The 18172-nt window shown below is 38.3% G+C and overlaps 1 protein-coding gene across 2 annotated transcripts in view; it reads left to right on the top strand.

The window, feature by feature from the left end:
- Positions 1-6437: 6437 nt before the first annotated feature.
- LOC112158659 (chemokine-like protein TAFA-1) overlaps positions 6438-18172 on the top strand; it is a 44299-nt gene continuing 32564 nt past the window's right edge. Inside the window, exons 1-2 of one of the 2 annotated variants that reach the window (XM_024292116.2) lie at positions 6438-7058; positions 7853-7994. In XM_024292116.2, the coding sequence (XP_024147884.1) occupies positions 7853-7994 (142 nt within the window). In that variant the 5' untranslated portion in view covers positions 6438-7058. Of the gene's footprint in view, positions 7059-7198; positions 7995-18172 lie in introns of those variants that run through there. The other variant, XM_036212817.1, reaches the window with a different exon arrangement.

Raw genomic sequence — 18172 nt, 5'->3', positions numbered from 1 at the left:
CTGTTTTTGATTGATTTGAGATATTTTTGCTAAAGGTTTCGAGCTCAAAAAACTAAAAAAGAAACAAAAAAAAAAACAAATATGGCCCTGAAACGTTTCTGTGAACAGTGAGACAAAAGCGAGTTGAATTCTGTAAATGTAAGACGCAGTGCTTCAGGAAATGCTGGATCATTTCTTCACAGGATGCAAAAAGGAAATGCCATCTCACCAACCCTTGCAGCAGCACCGCGGCGATTTTCATTTGGCTACACAAATGAGGATACGTGCAGCCAAACATGACTGTGAGCGACCATTGACACCGTGATGACCAATTCATTTCCCTTTTGTTGCTCCTGTCCCCTTTTATTGAGTCGCCCACCTTGATAATTTACTCTCTCTTCCCCTGGGATGTTGACTTTTACAGAGCTCACAGAAAACAACACTGCAGGAAGGCAGGGGGTACTTAGGGGAACGGTTTTCAAGTCCCTATAAATCACATCTAGTTTTGATGTTTTCTTTGTGTTTGACATGAAGCTCAAGAGGTACTCAATAGTACGGAAAGATGTAGACAGTAATAATTCAATTATTTGATGTATTTTCATTTTTTTCATAAGAAAGTAAGATCAACCCCCAAAAATGATCATTTTTGCTTTCAATGTTCAAATTAGTGCTATATTTAACATTTCTTGCATCTCTTATTTTAAAATTTTTCTTTAATATTTTCCTATTTTTTCCACATGTTTTATTATTTTGCAATAAAAACACACAAAAAACATAAAAAACATGTAGTTAAGGGCTGCTCTGTGGTGTGATGGTTAGCACTCTGCCTCACAACACACAGGGTAGGGTTCAAATCCCAGCCGGGTCCCTACTGTGCATGTGTGGGTCTTTTTACCAGGCGTCCTGGCATCCTCTGACATTCTAAAAACCTGCTTTATTGGTGGCTCTAAAAGTGTCCCTCAGGTATGAGTGTGCTTCTGTCAGTGTGGTCCTGTAATAGACTGGTGACCTGTCCAGAGTGTACATCCTGAAGTAGCTAGACTCCAGAAATGGTTGCAGGTACAGCACAAAGAAATAAAATGAAAATGAATGGATAGAAATCCTTCTAAAAATGATTGAATTAAGTGTTTTACTGAGATAGGGAACTTGCAAGATGATTAAAACAATTCCACAAGAGAAAGCTCACCTACAGCATAAACAAGGGTTTTTAAGAAGTGACTTGAAACAGAAATCAGTTTCTGCTTCATGTCCTCGGGCAGGTTGCATCTCAAAGTTCATTGCGGTTCTCCCCCAGCAGAAGTAAACTAAAGGGTTGTGGATTTTTTCTTTTTTTCTTGTGAAGGCCCTCATGCCTGCACAACCAAAACATCATTAACAATTTGCGGACACTTCTCAGCACATCAGTGCATCTCCCAGCACTGGAAGACTTCTGCAAAAGGTTGAAAACCCCCCGAGGGGGAAATGAAAAACTCTTAGCTGGCATTTCCAATCACAGACATTTGTTCAAGGGAAAAGTTTGTTTTTGATATTTGGAAGCATTAAAAGATGGAAGCGAAAAGTAATCATGCATCAAATATTAAGTAAGTGAATCATTTTTTTCTAAGCTGTCTTTGAAAATCAGCTCACATTTTTTAGCTCAGTCTTACAGAATGTTGCATAACAAAAACATGCTTATGTTCTTTTTGGTCACTGTGGTTATCAGTTGTGACTTTGTGAAAAATTCTGTTTTTAGAGTCTGACTCATGCTAAGAACCAAAGATTTCCATTTATTACTACTTTCTCAAGGAGTTTTCTTTTAAATGTACAGTGTGTAGGAGCCTGTTTTGCTCAAAAAGTATTTGTTCTTTCAAGAGAGATTTACAAAAAGAGGGGAAAGAGTCTTGTTGAAGTATAGTCCAAATGTCCGAATATGTCGTCTTCAGATTCAGAGCTGTTTGATTTTTGTAACAGTTTTCAAGTTTTTGCTTTGAATAATGTTATTGCAATGCGTTTTGTCTTTTCTTAACCTTGAACTGTGTTTTAACTCTACAATTTTCCCCTTTCTGTTCTATATGTTGGTGTGATCTATAAATATTCTGATTCTCATTCATTTCTCAAGCAGGTTTAAAGATTCACTCCAATAAAAATTGTGCTTTTGTGCTTAACATCTTCTTGTGGCATTTTTCTCATGATTGAGGACATATAGAAAATGAAGCTTAAAATTGCATTTCTGTGTATTTCTTTATTAAAATCCCTGTGATCAGGGGCAGAAGAATAAATGCCATTTCAAAAAGCTCGTAGCTGTGATGTAGAAGTTACAATCATTAAGCAACAAGCTCCCAGCTCTGCTCCATTCCAATGCATCCACTTGTAGACGAATCATCTTCATTTTCCCCGTCTGAGCTGACATCTGGCTCAAAACTGTAAAGGTGCTTTCACTCCAAAAGCGATTCGAGCGACAAATTCGCTACTCGTCACCTGTCAAAAAATGATGCCGCGTTCGCATGTGGGAGGAGCTATCAGCTAATGTTTTAGGATGATCTCTGTAAGGAACGGTATCTGTGGATATCTCACTTGGAGTGTATAGAAGATGTTGAGAAATAAGGTTTATTTATTGGGAAGAGTTCTAAAAAAAACATTGGTAATCACGTCTCGGTTTATATGATTATCATTGAAAAGATTTTCCCCGTACAGTCCTGCTCACAACTTGGAGATGAATTTCTGATAAACTCCTGCCACTCTGCAAACAATATGTGCTGAAAACAACACTTTTTTTAGACTTAAAATGCCATAATCATAGATAAAAGAGCAAAAGGGAAAAGTGTGAATTTAAATCTGACTATCATATGACGTACAAACATACTTAATTACTCCTGATTTGTCTGGATCCTAAAATAGATGCACAATTGCAGTGAACAAAACAACTGCATCAACTACTATCCATCCATCCATTTTCTAAACCTGCTATATTTCTTTCAGGGTCACAAGAACCTGTCCTGGCTACTTCTGGATGAAGGCAGGGTACATCCAGAACAAGTTTCCAGTCTGTCACAGGGACACAATTACTCCCACACTCTCACCAAGGGACACTAGAGCACATGTGTCAAAGTCAGGGCCCAGGGACCAGATCCGAAACCTCCAGACCATTTATTTTATTGCTATGAATGACCCGATATTATCTTGCGCTTATTTCTAACTAGTATAATTTTGAAAAATCATATTTTTTTGGTGGGTAATTTTTTAAAAGTTATTTAAGGTTGAAGTTGATTAATTCTGGAATATTATTCCTCCCCTTTTTATTATTCATATTTATGTTAAAAGTTAAATTTAACATTTTAAAAATTTAGAAAAAAATGTAGAAAAATTCTAAAATATATCCTGTTAGGCCCGCGACCTAAGGTGTGTTTTGGATTTTGGCTTCTTGTGCGATTGAGTTTGACACCCCTGCTGTAGAGTAACTAATCAACCTATGGAGCATGTTTTTTGACTGAGGGAGGAAGCTGGAGTGTCCAGAGGAAACCCACACACCCACGGGAAGAACATACAAACTCTACTCAGGATCTTCTTTCTGTCAAGCAGGAGCGATAACCACCGAGCCACCATATCAACCAATATCTATTAAAGATTTGTGTGAATGTTTTTAACTTTATGTGCAGCTCTTTCATCAATAAAATGAATCGATTTTAACATTTCTGTTTGTTTACTGTGTGTTTGCTTGCTTCTTTTATTGTTCTTTATTGTGAATCTCCCTGTTCCCATTTGGTTTAGAATTTGCTTCCTGTTTGTCAACACCTAGCTTCTTAATGATTACACCTGTTTCTCAGTTTGTATTTGTTTTTACTTGATATTCATTCATTTTATCAGCGTGTCACATCTAACTCCATCCACTGTCCTGCATTTAGGTCTATCTTCCACAACACCTAGTGACACTCAGTTTGTCAAAACAGAGTTGTCTGCATGGCACACTGGGACTTCTGAACTATAAATGACTGTCCCATCTCTGGAAAGCAATATTTGCCTCAGCACATCTCAGAAATGCATGCTGCAATGCAGTGCGCTCCAGCCTCCTCTACAGCGAACCAAAGTTTCACACATCAACAACATCTTGTACAGCAGTTTCACTCACTCCCTAATTGGAAACTGCACCTAATCTTTTTCAAGCAAGCTTAAAAATAAAATGCAAACATCTTTATGCTGCAGAGATGGCAGTGTGAGCTGGAAGCCTTGGGCAATTTCTGCATGCCAGTGATAAAAATAATAAATTACAATTCAAAAGCAGAGCTCACTGTGTGATAAAGGTGGCTGAGAATGGGAGGATCCAGCTGTTTTCCACTTGCAGTAATTTCTGTTCTCTGTCTTTCATAGGACCATCATTTTAGGGGGAAAAATGCTAGTCACCCTCTGCAGATAAAGATTACCTTCAGCTGAATGGGCATTATTGTTTCCCAACACAATATGCTTTCAGATATCCTTTGTGCTCTCGCCCAGCTCTGTTCTGCTTACTACACCTTCCTGTAACAACAAGGTAACCTGGGGCTTTTGTTGACTTCCTCACCATCTTCTACCTAACATCCTGACCTTCTTCCTAAATTTCCCAGAGTTACTTTTAACTACATAAAAGAATTGTGCCCTAAATGTAGACGAGTACAGACCCCATGAAAGGACATGGAGAGAAAAAAGGCAGTGGTTTCAGGAACAAACCAGAAACTATTTAGTATGCACCAGAAACTAAAAGTAAGAACAGAAGAACGAGTACCGGTGTCTAGTGTGTATCAATTAGAAGTAAAAAAATAAATTATTAATGGTTTTTGGTGCACAACCATGGAGACCCTGAAGTAGCATAGAACAAAACCTAAATTAGCAATGATTTCTGGTGTGCACCAGCATCCTACTGATGCACCAGAATCTTACAAGTGTGCGCCAGAATCTAACTGATGCACAAGAAACTAACCGTTGTGCACAAGAATCTAAATAGTGAGCACTCGAATTTAACTAGTGTGCACCAGCATCCAACTGATCCACCAGAATCTTACAAGTGTGTGCCAGAAGCTAGCTGGTGCACAAGAAACTGACTAGTGTGCAACAGAATTTAACTACTGTGCACCAGAATCTAACTGATGCACAAGAAACTAACCGTTGTGCACAAGAATCTAACAAGTGAGCACTCGAATTTAACTAGTGTCCACCAGAAACTAACTTGTGTGCACCAGAAACTAACCAGTGTGCACCAGAATCTAACTAGTGTGCACCAGAATCTAACTAGTGTGCACCAGAAACTAACTAGTGTGCACCAGAAACTAACTAATGCACCAGAAAGTAACTGATGCACCAGACCTAACCGGTGTGCACCAGAAACTAAACGGTTTCCACCAAAATCTAACCAGTGTGCACCAGAAACTTACTGGTGTGCACAAGAAACTAACTAGTGTGCACCAGAATCTAACTGATGCACCAGAAACTAAATGCTGCGCACCAGAATCTAACCAGTGTGCACCAGAAACGAGTTGGTTTGCGCAAGAAATTAGCTAGTCTGCACCAGAATCTAACTACTGTGCACCAGAAACTAACTGATGCATCACAAACTAGCCGGTGTTCACCAGAAACTAATCAGTGTGCACCAGAAACTATCCGATGTGTACCGGAAACTAACTGGTCTGAACCAGAAAACTAAACAGTTGTGCACCAGAATCTAACTAGTGTGCATCAGAAACTTACCGGCTTGTACCAAAAACTCACTGGTGTGCACCAGAAACTAACTTGTGTGCATGAGTTATGGAGAAATGTGGACGTTACTAACTCTCAACATCGTCAGTGTTCACCTCTCATCTACGCTCGCTCATAGCTGTCAGCCCTCAGACAATACATAACAACATCAGTTGCACACTGCGACAAAGATCACCCGACCAGCGGAGAGATGGCCAGCCCAAGTAGAGGAAGAATTCGGACGATTCTCACTTAATTTTCTAAATTTGTGATGCAAATGCTAAACTTTTTTCTTGGCCGCACCGACCCGGAGGAAGGGTTAAGGTTATGATTACAGTTAGGGTTAGAGTTCAACCACAACACGGTACCTATAGGTGCATGACAACTAACAGGACTTTAACTTTAAATTGGTGCGACCAACAACATTTAGCCTCATAACGTGCATCATGGCTGCAAGTTTTGTGTGTGGCCAACATGAACTACCATCACTTTCTGTTCTTGGTCACATGTAAATATGTGCAAATTCCATCATCTAAAAAACAAACAAATAAATAAAATTGTAATGGTTTTTGAAACTATCGAATGCCCACTAGAAACCAGAAGGCTACTATGTGTTTCTTCTATGTCTCTTTGGGGTCTCCGGTGCGCTTCAGAATCCCAGTATATATATATATATATATATATATATATATATATATATATATATATACATATATTGTAGGCTACTTTTATGTTCCTTTAGGCTCCTTGGAATATCCTTGTAATAACAACAACAACAAAAAGAGGGGTTTCAACAAGAGTTGCCTTCAGGGAGGAAGACAAAAAAAAAATCTTTTCATAATGTAAATAACTAATCCTCTCCAGAGTGGTGCCAGACGCCCTGATTTGTCATTTTCAGATGAGTCCCATCATGCCATCTAATCCAGAAACGGTCTAGCTTTAAGACATGTGATCCACGTTTACAGTCAGCCGGGCTGCGCGGGATCATTTGTCTCGTGGTGCTCGCTGAGGAGGGACTCCGGCAGTCAGAGCCGCTGCCTCTCTCTGGAAGGATGCGGACGCAGAGAGGAGACATTCCTGCGCACAGCATTGAGGAGCAGCGCGCGCGAGCCTAAACATGCGAGGGGAGGAAGCCAATTGATCCGGGGAGAGGGGGGGCAGCTCCTAAAGGTGAAGATTTTGGGGCATAAAAAAAAAAAACAAAAAAATAGAAGTAAATCCATTTGTTCTAGCTCCCTGGACTGTTGCTATCAAAGTGAGGAGCGGCGGAGGCAGAGGGAGCGGACTTTCCCCTCTTCAGCCTAAATCTATCACTGGATGGGATCAACATGAGCAGATTTTTGGATGGATTTATGACATTCTGCTGAGTTATTTGTCCAGTTTGTTGGCGTGTTCAGGTAAGAGTTATCAGCATCTACTTTTTAATAGAAAAAAAAGTAAAAATAAGAGTTATAGTCTAGGAAAGACAATCAATAAGAACACAATTTGGGTTTGTTTTGTTTTATAGTTTTCTTGTCTGTGGCAGCAAAAAGTTGTAAGCTTATTTGCATGTGTCGCAGTAAAGATTAAGTGGAGTAAACACAATAAACTAGTACATTTTTAAAGTATAATAATATTTTATGCTTTTAAAGTCAGGAAAAATCATATAAATTTGTAATTTCAGAGTAAAAGCATGTTCATTTGTTGTTCTTTCTCTAAAACTGTAGCAATTCTTGGTTTCTACATTTCCTTCTTTCTTGACTAAACAAAGCATTAGAATATTTTTTTTATTTATTTTACCTTCATGTTTCTGTCATATTATTTTGATAGATTTGGAAAATGGTTGGCAGTCAGTTGCTTGCACATTTTTTTTTTATTTTTTTTTTTAAGTTTTGTTTTGAGGCAGGAGCACGGCTCTGGAGTTGAAGTGAATCAGCCTGTCATGGGAAATCTCTGCTGCATGGAAGAACCCCCCAGGGACTGCTCCCCCCTTCACAGCGCTGTGTCTCAGGGACAAGTCAGGGCAAACCAGAAAGACGCACTGAGGACTTCTAGGGTCATGATAAATCGCAATGACTAAAGAATGCCACCGAAGGGGGCCTCGTTCAAAGACATATATGTATCTGTATCTGTGTGTAGGATTTCTGGGTTGAGGATGTATTGGGAATAAGATGGTTTGTAAGTTGATTGCAGCTCTGCTGGTCCTTGGCAGATGTGTCCTGTCATGTCCTGGCTGCTCTGTGTGTGCCTCTGGGTCAGTCTGACTGCCATCCAGCTCTGTCAGACCACTTTCTACGACACCATCCACCATCATCCTGGGACCAGACCAGGCCGAACCACCATTCACACCATTGGTGAGCTCTTCTGTGGTTATTGTTATTCTTTAATTGTTAACACGATTAACGTCATTCCAGCAGATTCTGAAGGAGAAAAGCAGCGAGCAGCTTTTCTCCTTCAGAATCTGCTGGAATGACGTTGATCGTGTTAATGGTTAAAAAGTTACAGTATGTTAAAGATTTTGTGTTTCATTGGTGACTCCTCAGGTATTAAAGGATTAAACTCCATAACTTAAAGACACTTTTGTTGTTTAGTCAGGTCAAAGGGGTTCATTTTCTGCCTTTTATTATATGAAGTCATTAACTTAAATTAACTCTACAAGTAGGGCTGCCACGATTAGTCGACTAATCGATAACTAATCGACTATTTATATGGTCGACGACTCATTTATTAGTCGATTAGTCGTTACTTTACGTTATATGGAGTTGGAGCGTAGTAAAGTAGAAAGTTATAATAGAATTTTGATAGCTTTTTGGACCATTTTGACATTTATTAAGGTTTTTTTAGCCTATTTTCGAGTTTAGCTAATATTTCAGCTACATGCTAGCTATTTTGGCTAATTTAGGATTTTTTTTTTTTCATTTTTTTAGGCTAATTTGGCATTTATTTAATATTTCAGCCACATGCTAGCTATTTTGGCTAATTTAAGATTTTTTCTGTTTTTTAGGCAATTTTGGAGTTTAGTTAATATTTTAGCTACATGCTAGCTATTTTGGCTAATTTGGGATTGTTTTCATTTTTAGGCTAATTTGGCATTTATTTAATATTTCAGATACATGCTAGCTATTTTGGTTAATCTAGGATTTTTTTCATTTTTTAGGCTATTTTCGAGTTTAGCTAATATTTTATCTACTTGCTGTGTATTTGGCTAATTTAGGGTTTTTTCTGTTGTTTAGGCTAATTTGGTATTTAATTAATATTTCAGCTACAAGCTATATCTATTTTGGCTAATTTAGGATTTTGTCAGTTTTTTAGGCTAATTTGGCATTTAACTAATAATTCAGCTACATGCTATGTATTTTGGCTAATTTAAGATTTTTTTCAGTTTTTAGGCTAGTTTGGAGTTTAGCTAATATTTCAGCAGCATGGTAGCTGTTTTGGCAAATTTCGGCATTTTTCTGTTTTTGCAGGCTAATTTGAGATTTCACTAATATTTTAGCTGGCTATCAGCTTCAGGGTTTTCAGCTAATAGCTTCAGCGATTTCAGCTATGAACTTCAGCATTTTTAGCTGCCAATTCCAGAATTTTCAGCTATAAGCTTTAGCATTTTTAGTATCAATTTCAGCATCTTTAGCGGCCAAATTCAGCTTGCAGCATTCACACTAGCATTATTGCAGGTAATGCTATATATCTAGTTTTTAGTTAGTTTAAAGCTATTGATGGTTAAGATGTATGCTTTACATCAAGTTTGCACAAGACCTGATTAGTCGACTAATCGGAAAAAATAATCTGTGATTAGTCGACTTAAAATAATCGTTTGTGGCAGCACTATCTACAAGTCAACTAACGGATATATTAGCGGGCACATTTTGTCAGGGCAGTGTTCATTAGGATTTGCAACACAAAGCGTTGACAATTTCTGTTTGTGAGATCGCACACAGATAGGCAATGGATGCATCCGTGCTTTCATTCTTGAGCTATCACAGTTGATATTCATGCAAGACTGCGCTCCTTCAATTTGATCTGTGCGACTGTGTTCCCCGTGAAATTGCAATGAATAGAATATGACTGGGGCAATGCGGGCAAACTTTTGTTGTTCGTCAGGCAGATGTGAGCTCTGCTTATGGTAAATAGTTATGATCTCAGGATTCAATGCGGGAGAGGAAGCTGAACGCCGCCGGAACTTCAAAGGAGGGGGGGAATGAAGCTGCGTGTGCGCTCCGGTCCTTCTTGTCTGTTATTTTGCACCTCAAGCACACAGCCAGGGGTCCCTTCAATACTCTCAGTTTGCAGCGTAATGAAATGAATGTGTTGGAACAAGACGTCTTCCCGTGAGTAAGAAGACTTCCTGTTCCATAACCATCATTTCATTACGCAGGTTGATAAACATATTGAAAATGTGGAAAGGCAACGGAAAAGAAGAAAAAGACACTTGCAAATAGGAGTTTTCCTCAAAAGTGGTCTCCTGTCAACAAGCGTGAATGGAATTAATATTTCTCATGTGCGTTCAGGTGCCACTTTGAAAAAAAAAATCAGTTTCAAGGCAAACAATCTGAATCCCAAAGGACCCTCTGCTCCTAAAAGTATAAAAGCACTGTCATTCCATTTACCACAGTCCTCCCTTTGGATGAATGAGATGCCTGTCTTATGAGAGGAGGATGGGATGCCTGTCTGGATTGATTCTGACACTGGGACATTTGCTGTGTGCTGTGTGTTGTGTGCCTGGTGGATTGTTCGGGGGATTGGGGTTGACGGTTCATGAATTGGAGGCAAGAAGGCAGTTGGTTGCAGACCATTGGGCAAATCATGAAAGGCAGCAGAATGCCACATGTTCAAGGTGACTGGGATTACCTAAAGAAATCAGGATTGCAGAGGCCGAGACATCAGCCCTGCCCTTGCCAATTGAAATTTGGATCCACGGGGAGATGCATCACGGGGCTGTCTTTTTTGGAAGCAGCTGAATTGAGACCTGATGTGTGGAGTCTCTCATAAACTCATAAGAGGTTGTGTCCGACGTCCAGGAGATTGCTGATTTATCAAAAGTTTTGCATCGGACTTGCGTGAGATCGTCACTAATTGCCGGTTTTGACATATTACGAGCACCTGTTCAACCCCGGCACGGACACATTTTTCAGCTTTATTGCAAAGAAATAGTGTCAAGAAGTCCATTAGCTAGATGACCCCAGAGTAAGTGCTTGTGTATGCTCAGTGATGTGGATAAGGTGCCCTGCTTTTCACCCTCCAGCCTTGCTCACAGATTGCTGCCTGCCATTCTCTCGCAGAGGCTCCGGGCTGTTCTCTTCCTTCCTGGTACAGGCGGTCTTGCTCTGTGGTATGATTCATAAGGTGCTGTATTTATTTGGTGCAAAGAGCGTGAACAGAGCTCAAAAGAGAACAGATTGTGTCTTGTGCGTCGCAAAGTGTCTGGCGGAGATGCTGCATTTTGAGGTCGTTGAATTCTCGACCCCCAAACATGTCCAAAGGAAACCACAGACAGGCAATTTTCCATGTCTAAAAACACTGACTGGAATGCAGAAATAACCTCTTTCATGCCGTGATTTGTAGATTTTAACTCAGCCACTGGGAATGTAGGAATATTCCATGGAAATATGTCAAATAACACGCGGAGAAGCACTTTAGATGCTGTATAAAATGCAGCAAAGCTAAAAATACGTTAAAAGAACAGATATTTGAACAGGGCTCTTTTTCTCTTGAGGAAGAAACGGCTTTATTGGGGATGCAGTGCAACGTGTGGAGGTGTTTGCAGAAAGCACAACAAACAATAGAGGCTGCCAGAGGTGGCCTTGCTCCTTCCTGAACTCCCTCCCACCAACACTTGGCTTTGTGAGGTCAAACTGTTCATAACTGAAAGGTCACTGCTTATCAGCTCAGTGCAGATAATCTCCAACCTTGTGCTTGCAGTAAAGCGTGTTGCTTTTGCGTGAAAATGCTAAATAAAAATGAGAAGCAGCACCAGATTCTCAAGTATCTTTTTTTAATTCCCACATCTTCATCATCGCTTCGCTCTGATGCAACCTTGATAGCTTTCTGCTACGAGCAGAGTCAGTCACCCATCCTTTCTCGCCAGACTCAGAGCCTCATGTATGTCAGGAAATAATTGTAAGTTGTGGAAACCAAAGCAACAGATCCAAAGCTAAGAATAAAACCTGAGCTGCAGCCTTTTCAAACAGCCCACAAATATTTTCTGCCAGGATACAAGAAGTTGGATTCTTATTTTCTGCTTCCCTTACTCCTGACAGAAGCAAGAAGCAGATTTATTCGGAGGACAAAAGGGATCACCTATGATCACCCATGTTGTTTTCTAGGACATTGTTTCTGCAGATTGGCAGGAGTAAATCAGAAATTTGCCTCTGCGTTGGAGGGAGACCTGGCTCAAACAAGATGGCGCCCAGACATCGTTAGCTGGAAGCGAAGATCACACAGGTTGTCAGAACTACTTCTCCGTTTTTTATCGTCATTCAACAGTGTGCAAGATGAGTTTGGAATGAGGCAAAAAAATGTTAATAATTTTATTCCTTTCAAAACTGTAATTAAATAGTGTTCAGATTTGTTAAACTATGAACATTTTTACATTAGAGCTTCAGGTCCACAGTTTACATTTATACGATTTGTGTAACTTTTCAGCCATAGACCATTTCTATGAACTGGACATGCTTTTACTGAGACATGTCACATGATCTGATTGGTAAGTTTATAACTTGGATAACTTGATAAAGAAAGAATATCATTAAAAAAATAGGATTTGAAAGAAGATGTTAAGAAGTAATCAGAGCAAGAATGGTTATTTTTACAAATAAATAACTGCCTATTTCTCAATGGAAGTCTATGGGATTTCGTCATTCATGAAACCACCAGGTACTTCCCGTTTGGAACACAAAAGGGGAGGGGTTGCTTTGTCCATTGATACACAGTCAATGTTTTCCACAATTACTGCGATCAATGCGAATCAGCTTATTCTGTCATGGAGAAATGCAGATTTATGCAACATTTTATATTTGCAAAGTGTTGGAAATGGGTGAAAAGTCACTATAAAGTGTTGCATACCGGCACATAGCTGCTTTTCCTTGCAGATCAATTGATGATTTACTTTGATTACATAAGGTTATAGTATGTCAAAGTAGGTTTTGATAGAGACAGCTCTGGCGTTTAAGGGACCATACCATGAAAAACCAACTTTTAGAGCTTTTAAGTGTATTATACTGTTCATTTTTCACTATATATCATATGTATGGATACAGTTGACTCTGAAAGGCTTAAGAAAATCATGGCATTAAAGGTTTAAAGCTTTGAACGGGAAAAAAAAAATGTAAATGTCAGTTAAATTTGTCTTTTTTTAACAAAACAAGAGTTTTGTTGACCGAAAGGAGGGGAGGAATACAAGGAACTACTGTTCCAACTATTGATGTCTGGGGCCATGCTGTTGTCTGTGAGCAGCTTCTCTTGCTGATTTGTGGGCGGGAATGTTAGTACAGAATAAACCCGCCCCTTTCCCATCATTCATCTGTTTACATGCCCTCCTGCTAGCTTACAGCCTCTCATAACCCCAGCCTAACATTAGGGGTGCAGCAAAAATGGCGAGCAAAATTTGAGTTATCCAGATGCAAGCTCAGACGAGGAAAAAAAATACGTAAATGGAACTAAATGGAGAAAGGCATGGAGCTTGTGGTCTGCTTCTACGTTGCACCACCAAGCGTCTTAAAACAGCATGCTCCTGATTTGCAACAATTTGAATAAAGAAATCCTCAGAAATGCAACTTAAAGCATAATTTTCTTTATATATGCCCCCATCATGAGAAAAGTACTACAAGAACATGTTAAAAACATCAAAAACACCATTTTCATGGGTCTTAGAAGGAAAAGTCCATTATGGACCAAAACAGAAGAGAGGGCACAAGAGGGACAATCTCTGCAAAAACAAATCCTCCCAAAACAAGTCATTTGCAAATTCTTCCCCTTTAGGAAACCTGCATTCAAATGTTTAATGAAATATTAAACGATACCTTTGTTTAATTTTCCCTGCTACAACTCAAATGTGTGCTCTGTTTCTCCCCCAACTAAAGAGGCACTAAGGCTGAAACCAACACGAGAAATACATTTTCAACTGTCACAAACAAAGGTTGCAGCCTCTGCACTCTGTTTTAGACAGTGACAATTTAATAGTCTTATATAATGCATCCTGGAGGCACATTATTTTGACAGACATCTTTTTTCCTCCCCTCCCCTAGACCTCCTCACCACTGAGCCCTCACTAGTATCATCGGTCTTCCCCTACAACACCAATGGGAGCTGACGTTCAGTCTCAGCCTGTGGCCTTTGCACAGCTGGAGTCGGTTAACCCACTTTATCCTGATGTTTTAACAAATTTCACCCAATCTGCGGGACCCTCGGCTGCTATGTGAAGAACCAGAGACAGCTTCCATAAGTTTAAAAAAACCTTCCTGACTTAAAAGGCAAAGCTTGTTCAGCTGTGTATCACACTTTAGCAGAGATAAATAATTAATGTACGTTCCCAGCTTAGCCCCAAATAAAAAACATATTCTTAAGTTAATGAATCGAAAGACAATCAGTGGCTTATTTATTACTGTATGCCGGCAGCTACAAACAGGTTTATATATTCTGGTATTTCCCGATTATTCCCCATTTCAGTCTATGAATTATTCATAAAAGTGCGCTCCCCTAAGCTGGTGAATATTTGTTTAAACAGCATGTTTAATTGAAGTCTTTCAGCCAATTCTGTGCGGGGGTTATGGGTTGTGGTCACAACGCTTATGTGCGAAATGAATTTTTGTGGCCCACAGCGTAATTAATTAGCCAGCTTTCGCTCTGTCAAACTGCACCAGCTGTTTCTTACTCCAGCCAGAATCCCAATGTTTTAATAAAAGGAGTGTTAACACCACACGCAGTTCATGATCTTATCAGCTCGGAAAAGGCTGCATTACTGCGGGCCAGAGTACTAAAATTCCCTTTATTGATTCTAATCCTACAAGTACCGGTGTGTAACTTAGATTATTTTTTTGTTTTTCTTTTCTTACCAAAAATCATAAAATCAAAAGTAGTTTTACTGTTAAGTTTTCTCTAATAATAGTTGTGATCGTTTTCTGACAAAACAGCTACCTGAGAAGTACTTAGATTTTTTGAACAAACAATTGTGTAAATGCTACACAATATAGTGACTCTCCTGCTCCTTTTTGTACGTTTTTCAGCATGTACAAACTCAATCACACTTGTGTTTTTGGTATTCATAAACACTATAGTCTTTAAATATTGATTAAAATATGTTCTATAGGAAATGAATGAGAAAGTCTTCAAATTTTAAAATTTTATGTAGATTACCAACAAGCCTTTAAATATATTCATGGGCTATGTTTTCATATTTTATAGACATTTTCAAAAAAATTGGAGTTTACCTAATATTTTAGTAACATGTCAACATTTTTGACTAATCTGGTTTACTGAGGACTTTTAGGCTATTTTGGAGTTTAGCTAGTAGCCCATTTAATCAATGTGCTAGCTTTTTTGGCTACTTTGGCATCTACTGAGGTTTTTATGCTAATTTGGAGCTTAGCTAATATTTTAGCAACATGCCAACATTTTTGGCTTATTTGATACCTATTGAGGTTTTTATAGGCTAATTTAGAGATTAGCTTCTATTTTAGCAGCAGGTGAACTTTTTTCTGTAATTTAGTTTACTGAGAAATTTTAAGCTATTTTGGAATTTGGCTAGTATTTGGCAACGAGTTAGCTTTTTTCGCTAATTTGTCATCTATTAATTTTTTCAGGTTAATTTGGAGTTTAGCTAATATTTAAGCAATACACTAAATATTGTTGCAAAATTGGCATGAATTAGGGATTTTTAAGCAGTTTAATACAAATTTTTCAGAAATTTAGGTCAACTTCAGCGCTTTTTCAAAGTTCCTTAATGAAATTTCCAGTCTTTTAACAAATGTAACATTTTGCAAATAGGTTTTTCATTTTCAGCAAATCCCTTCAGCAATTAAAGTAAATTGCATCACCATTTTCAGCAAAATGCTTCAGCATCTTCGCAGTTAATGCAACTTCTCTAGATATTTTGTTGTTTGTGTGTTTTAATAAAACTATGGGCCTATGCAATGTAGAGAGTTAGAGGTAAAAATTGTTTAGATAAATTTGATGTGTTCAGGTGTCATACCTGATACCAGCAGATTTATAGGAGCAATATTGTCTAAGAACTTAAAGAATGTCAAACAAGGTGGATCTTTTTTTCGTCGCTCCAACAGGCTCTGTAGCGTTCTGTAAGACAAAGTTTAGTCAAGGACTGCATGTACTCTCACTTGTGTTGGACTTGTGGTAGATGACTATCACAGTTAGTTCTGCACCAAAAGAAAAAGTCTGAAGGTGCATCCTCTACAGAAAAGAGACTGAAACTGAACGCATGCAGATGAAATCCAGCTACTTTTGTCTTGGAGACCCACTCCAATCAAAATTATGTTTTGGCATTTTTAGCATGTTCTTGTAGCATTTTTCCTCATGACAGAGGACATGCTTAAAGACAACTAAGAATAAAATAGAATTTCTGAGTATTTCTTTTTTTAAGAAGCTGTGAGTCAGAAACAGCCCGACCGGGGGTAGGTGTCTTAAAGGAGCCCTGGGTCTAAAGTAGCAAACACCTGTGTCCTGGACACAATTTGAAGATATACATTACTGTGCATCTAAAATGAAAGATTTTTCCTGATCACTGCTAGTTCTGTGGAGAAATTGGGTGTTTGTTTTAGAATGGGGGCGGTGCTGGCAGAGCAGACTATTCCTAAAAGGGGCCGTCTCACTCTGTGATGTCAGGTCGTGAGGACCCACTGTTTTCGTGGGTAGGGGAGGGGCTGCTGTTGAGCGCTAAATTTGCTGTCGTGAACGGTTTAAAATACCGCTTTGGGGTTCTTTATAGTGCCGAATGAACATTATAATACACTTAAAAGCTCAAAAAGTTGTTTTTTCATGGTATGGTCCCTTTATAAACTGTACGGCTGGATAGCTCCAATATTGCTTGCCATTTTTGTTGCACTGCTAATGTTAGTTTGGTGGTGTAAGGGGCTGTAAGATTGCAAGAGAAAGTGCAAACAAAGGGATGATGGGAAATGAGCACAGGTTTACTCCGCACCAACAGTCCCGGCCACAACTCCTCAGAGGTCATTTTCTAATTTCTACTGCAACTCCGCAATAAGAAAACAACAGAGAACAGAGAAACAGAGAAAACAACAGTTTTTTTTTTTTTTTTTTATTATTATTTTGGCTAAAACTGCATAATTATAATTGAAAGACCACTGGGAACTCGTTTAAAATACATAAAAGATTACTAGAGTGGGACTTGCAAATGCTTGTCTGAGCAATATTTACACTTCCTGTGCATCTAGCATCTACTGCCATCTGCACAAACTTAATTATACGCTCATCTCTAAAAAGAAAGAGCATTTCCTTTTTTTGTTTTACATGATGGTGGAGAAGCTACTTCTAATTCCCAGGAGTCTGTAACTGAAGTTTGGTGTCTTTTTATTCCACTTTTTCATTTACTCTTTTTTCTTGACACTCTCCTTATTGTCATTTTTCTTACTTATTAAAGAAATAAAAACTGAATTCCTAAACTGAGGAAAAACAAAACCCATATTGAACAAACGAAGGATGTCTAATGGATGAATGTTCTTTGACAATATAAAAACCTTTGATATTTCCAACACACTGTTTATTGATTTTGTTGCATTAGTTTATGCATATTTACATTAGTTTAGGCTTGGGTTAAGCACGCAGCAAAATGATGCCAAGAAAAAAAATAACTTTCCTTTATTATTACACAGTGAAATAAGAACAAAGCATAAACACGGCATTTATATGAATCATGTTAGTTAGATGAACCGCATGTCTCATACATTCCATTAATATTTCACCATGCAAAACACTGTTATATATATTTGTTTATTTATAACTTCATACTTATGAAAGTTAACCTTCCAAACTGCAAATTTACATAAATGTATAAAAAATTATTCGTAAGTGCAAATCTGTTGTGCTCAAAGCTAAACAAAGTAGAGTTAGAGTTTCCTTAGACAGAAAGTAGTTTATTTTACATGAAAAATAAGAGCAATCTCAAATACTTTTTTTCTGTTTCCCTGACCTAAGGAGATAAATCACTATTTAAATAAATGTGATACTTAACGATTTTAAAAATTTAGCCACTACATAAATTGATGATGACTCAAATCAGGGGTGGGAAAACTGCGGCCCGTTAAACTATTTAACTTGGCCCACCAAACTAGAATAAATCATGTTTATAATACTAAAAAAATGTCTTGTTTTCACTGTAATTTTGGTGTCTCCACATAGATGGTGCAAAAAATGGCTTTAGTTTAGGTCCAGTAAGATATTCTGCATTCATGTGCTGTTGGAAGATTTCTTGTTTTTCTAACATTCATTTGTGAGTTTTTTTTGTGTAATTTTTCCGATCTAAAATGAGAACAAAAGTAATTTTGAAATAAAAATTCCAACATTT

This window comes from Oryzias melastigma, linkage group LG7, assembly GCF_002922805.2.
Source record: "Oryzias melastigma strain HK-1 linkage group LG7, ASM292280v2, whole genome shotgun sequence".
NCBI classification, from domain to species: domain Eukaryota; kingdom Metazoa; phylum Chordata; class Actinopteri; order Beloniformes; family Adrianichthyidae; genus Oryzias; species Oryzias melastigma.
This window is presented reverse-complemented; position numbering and strand designations above follow the sequence as displayed.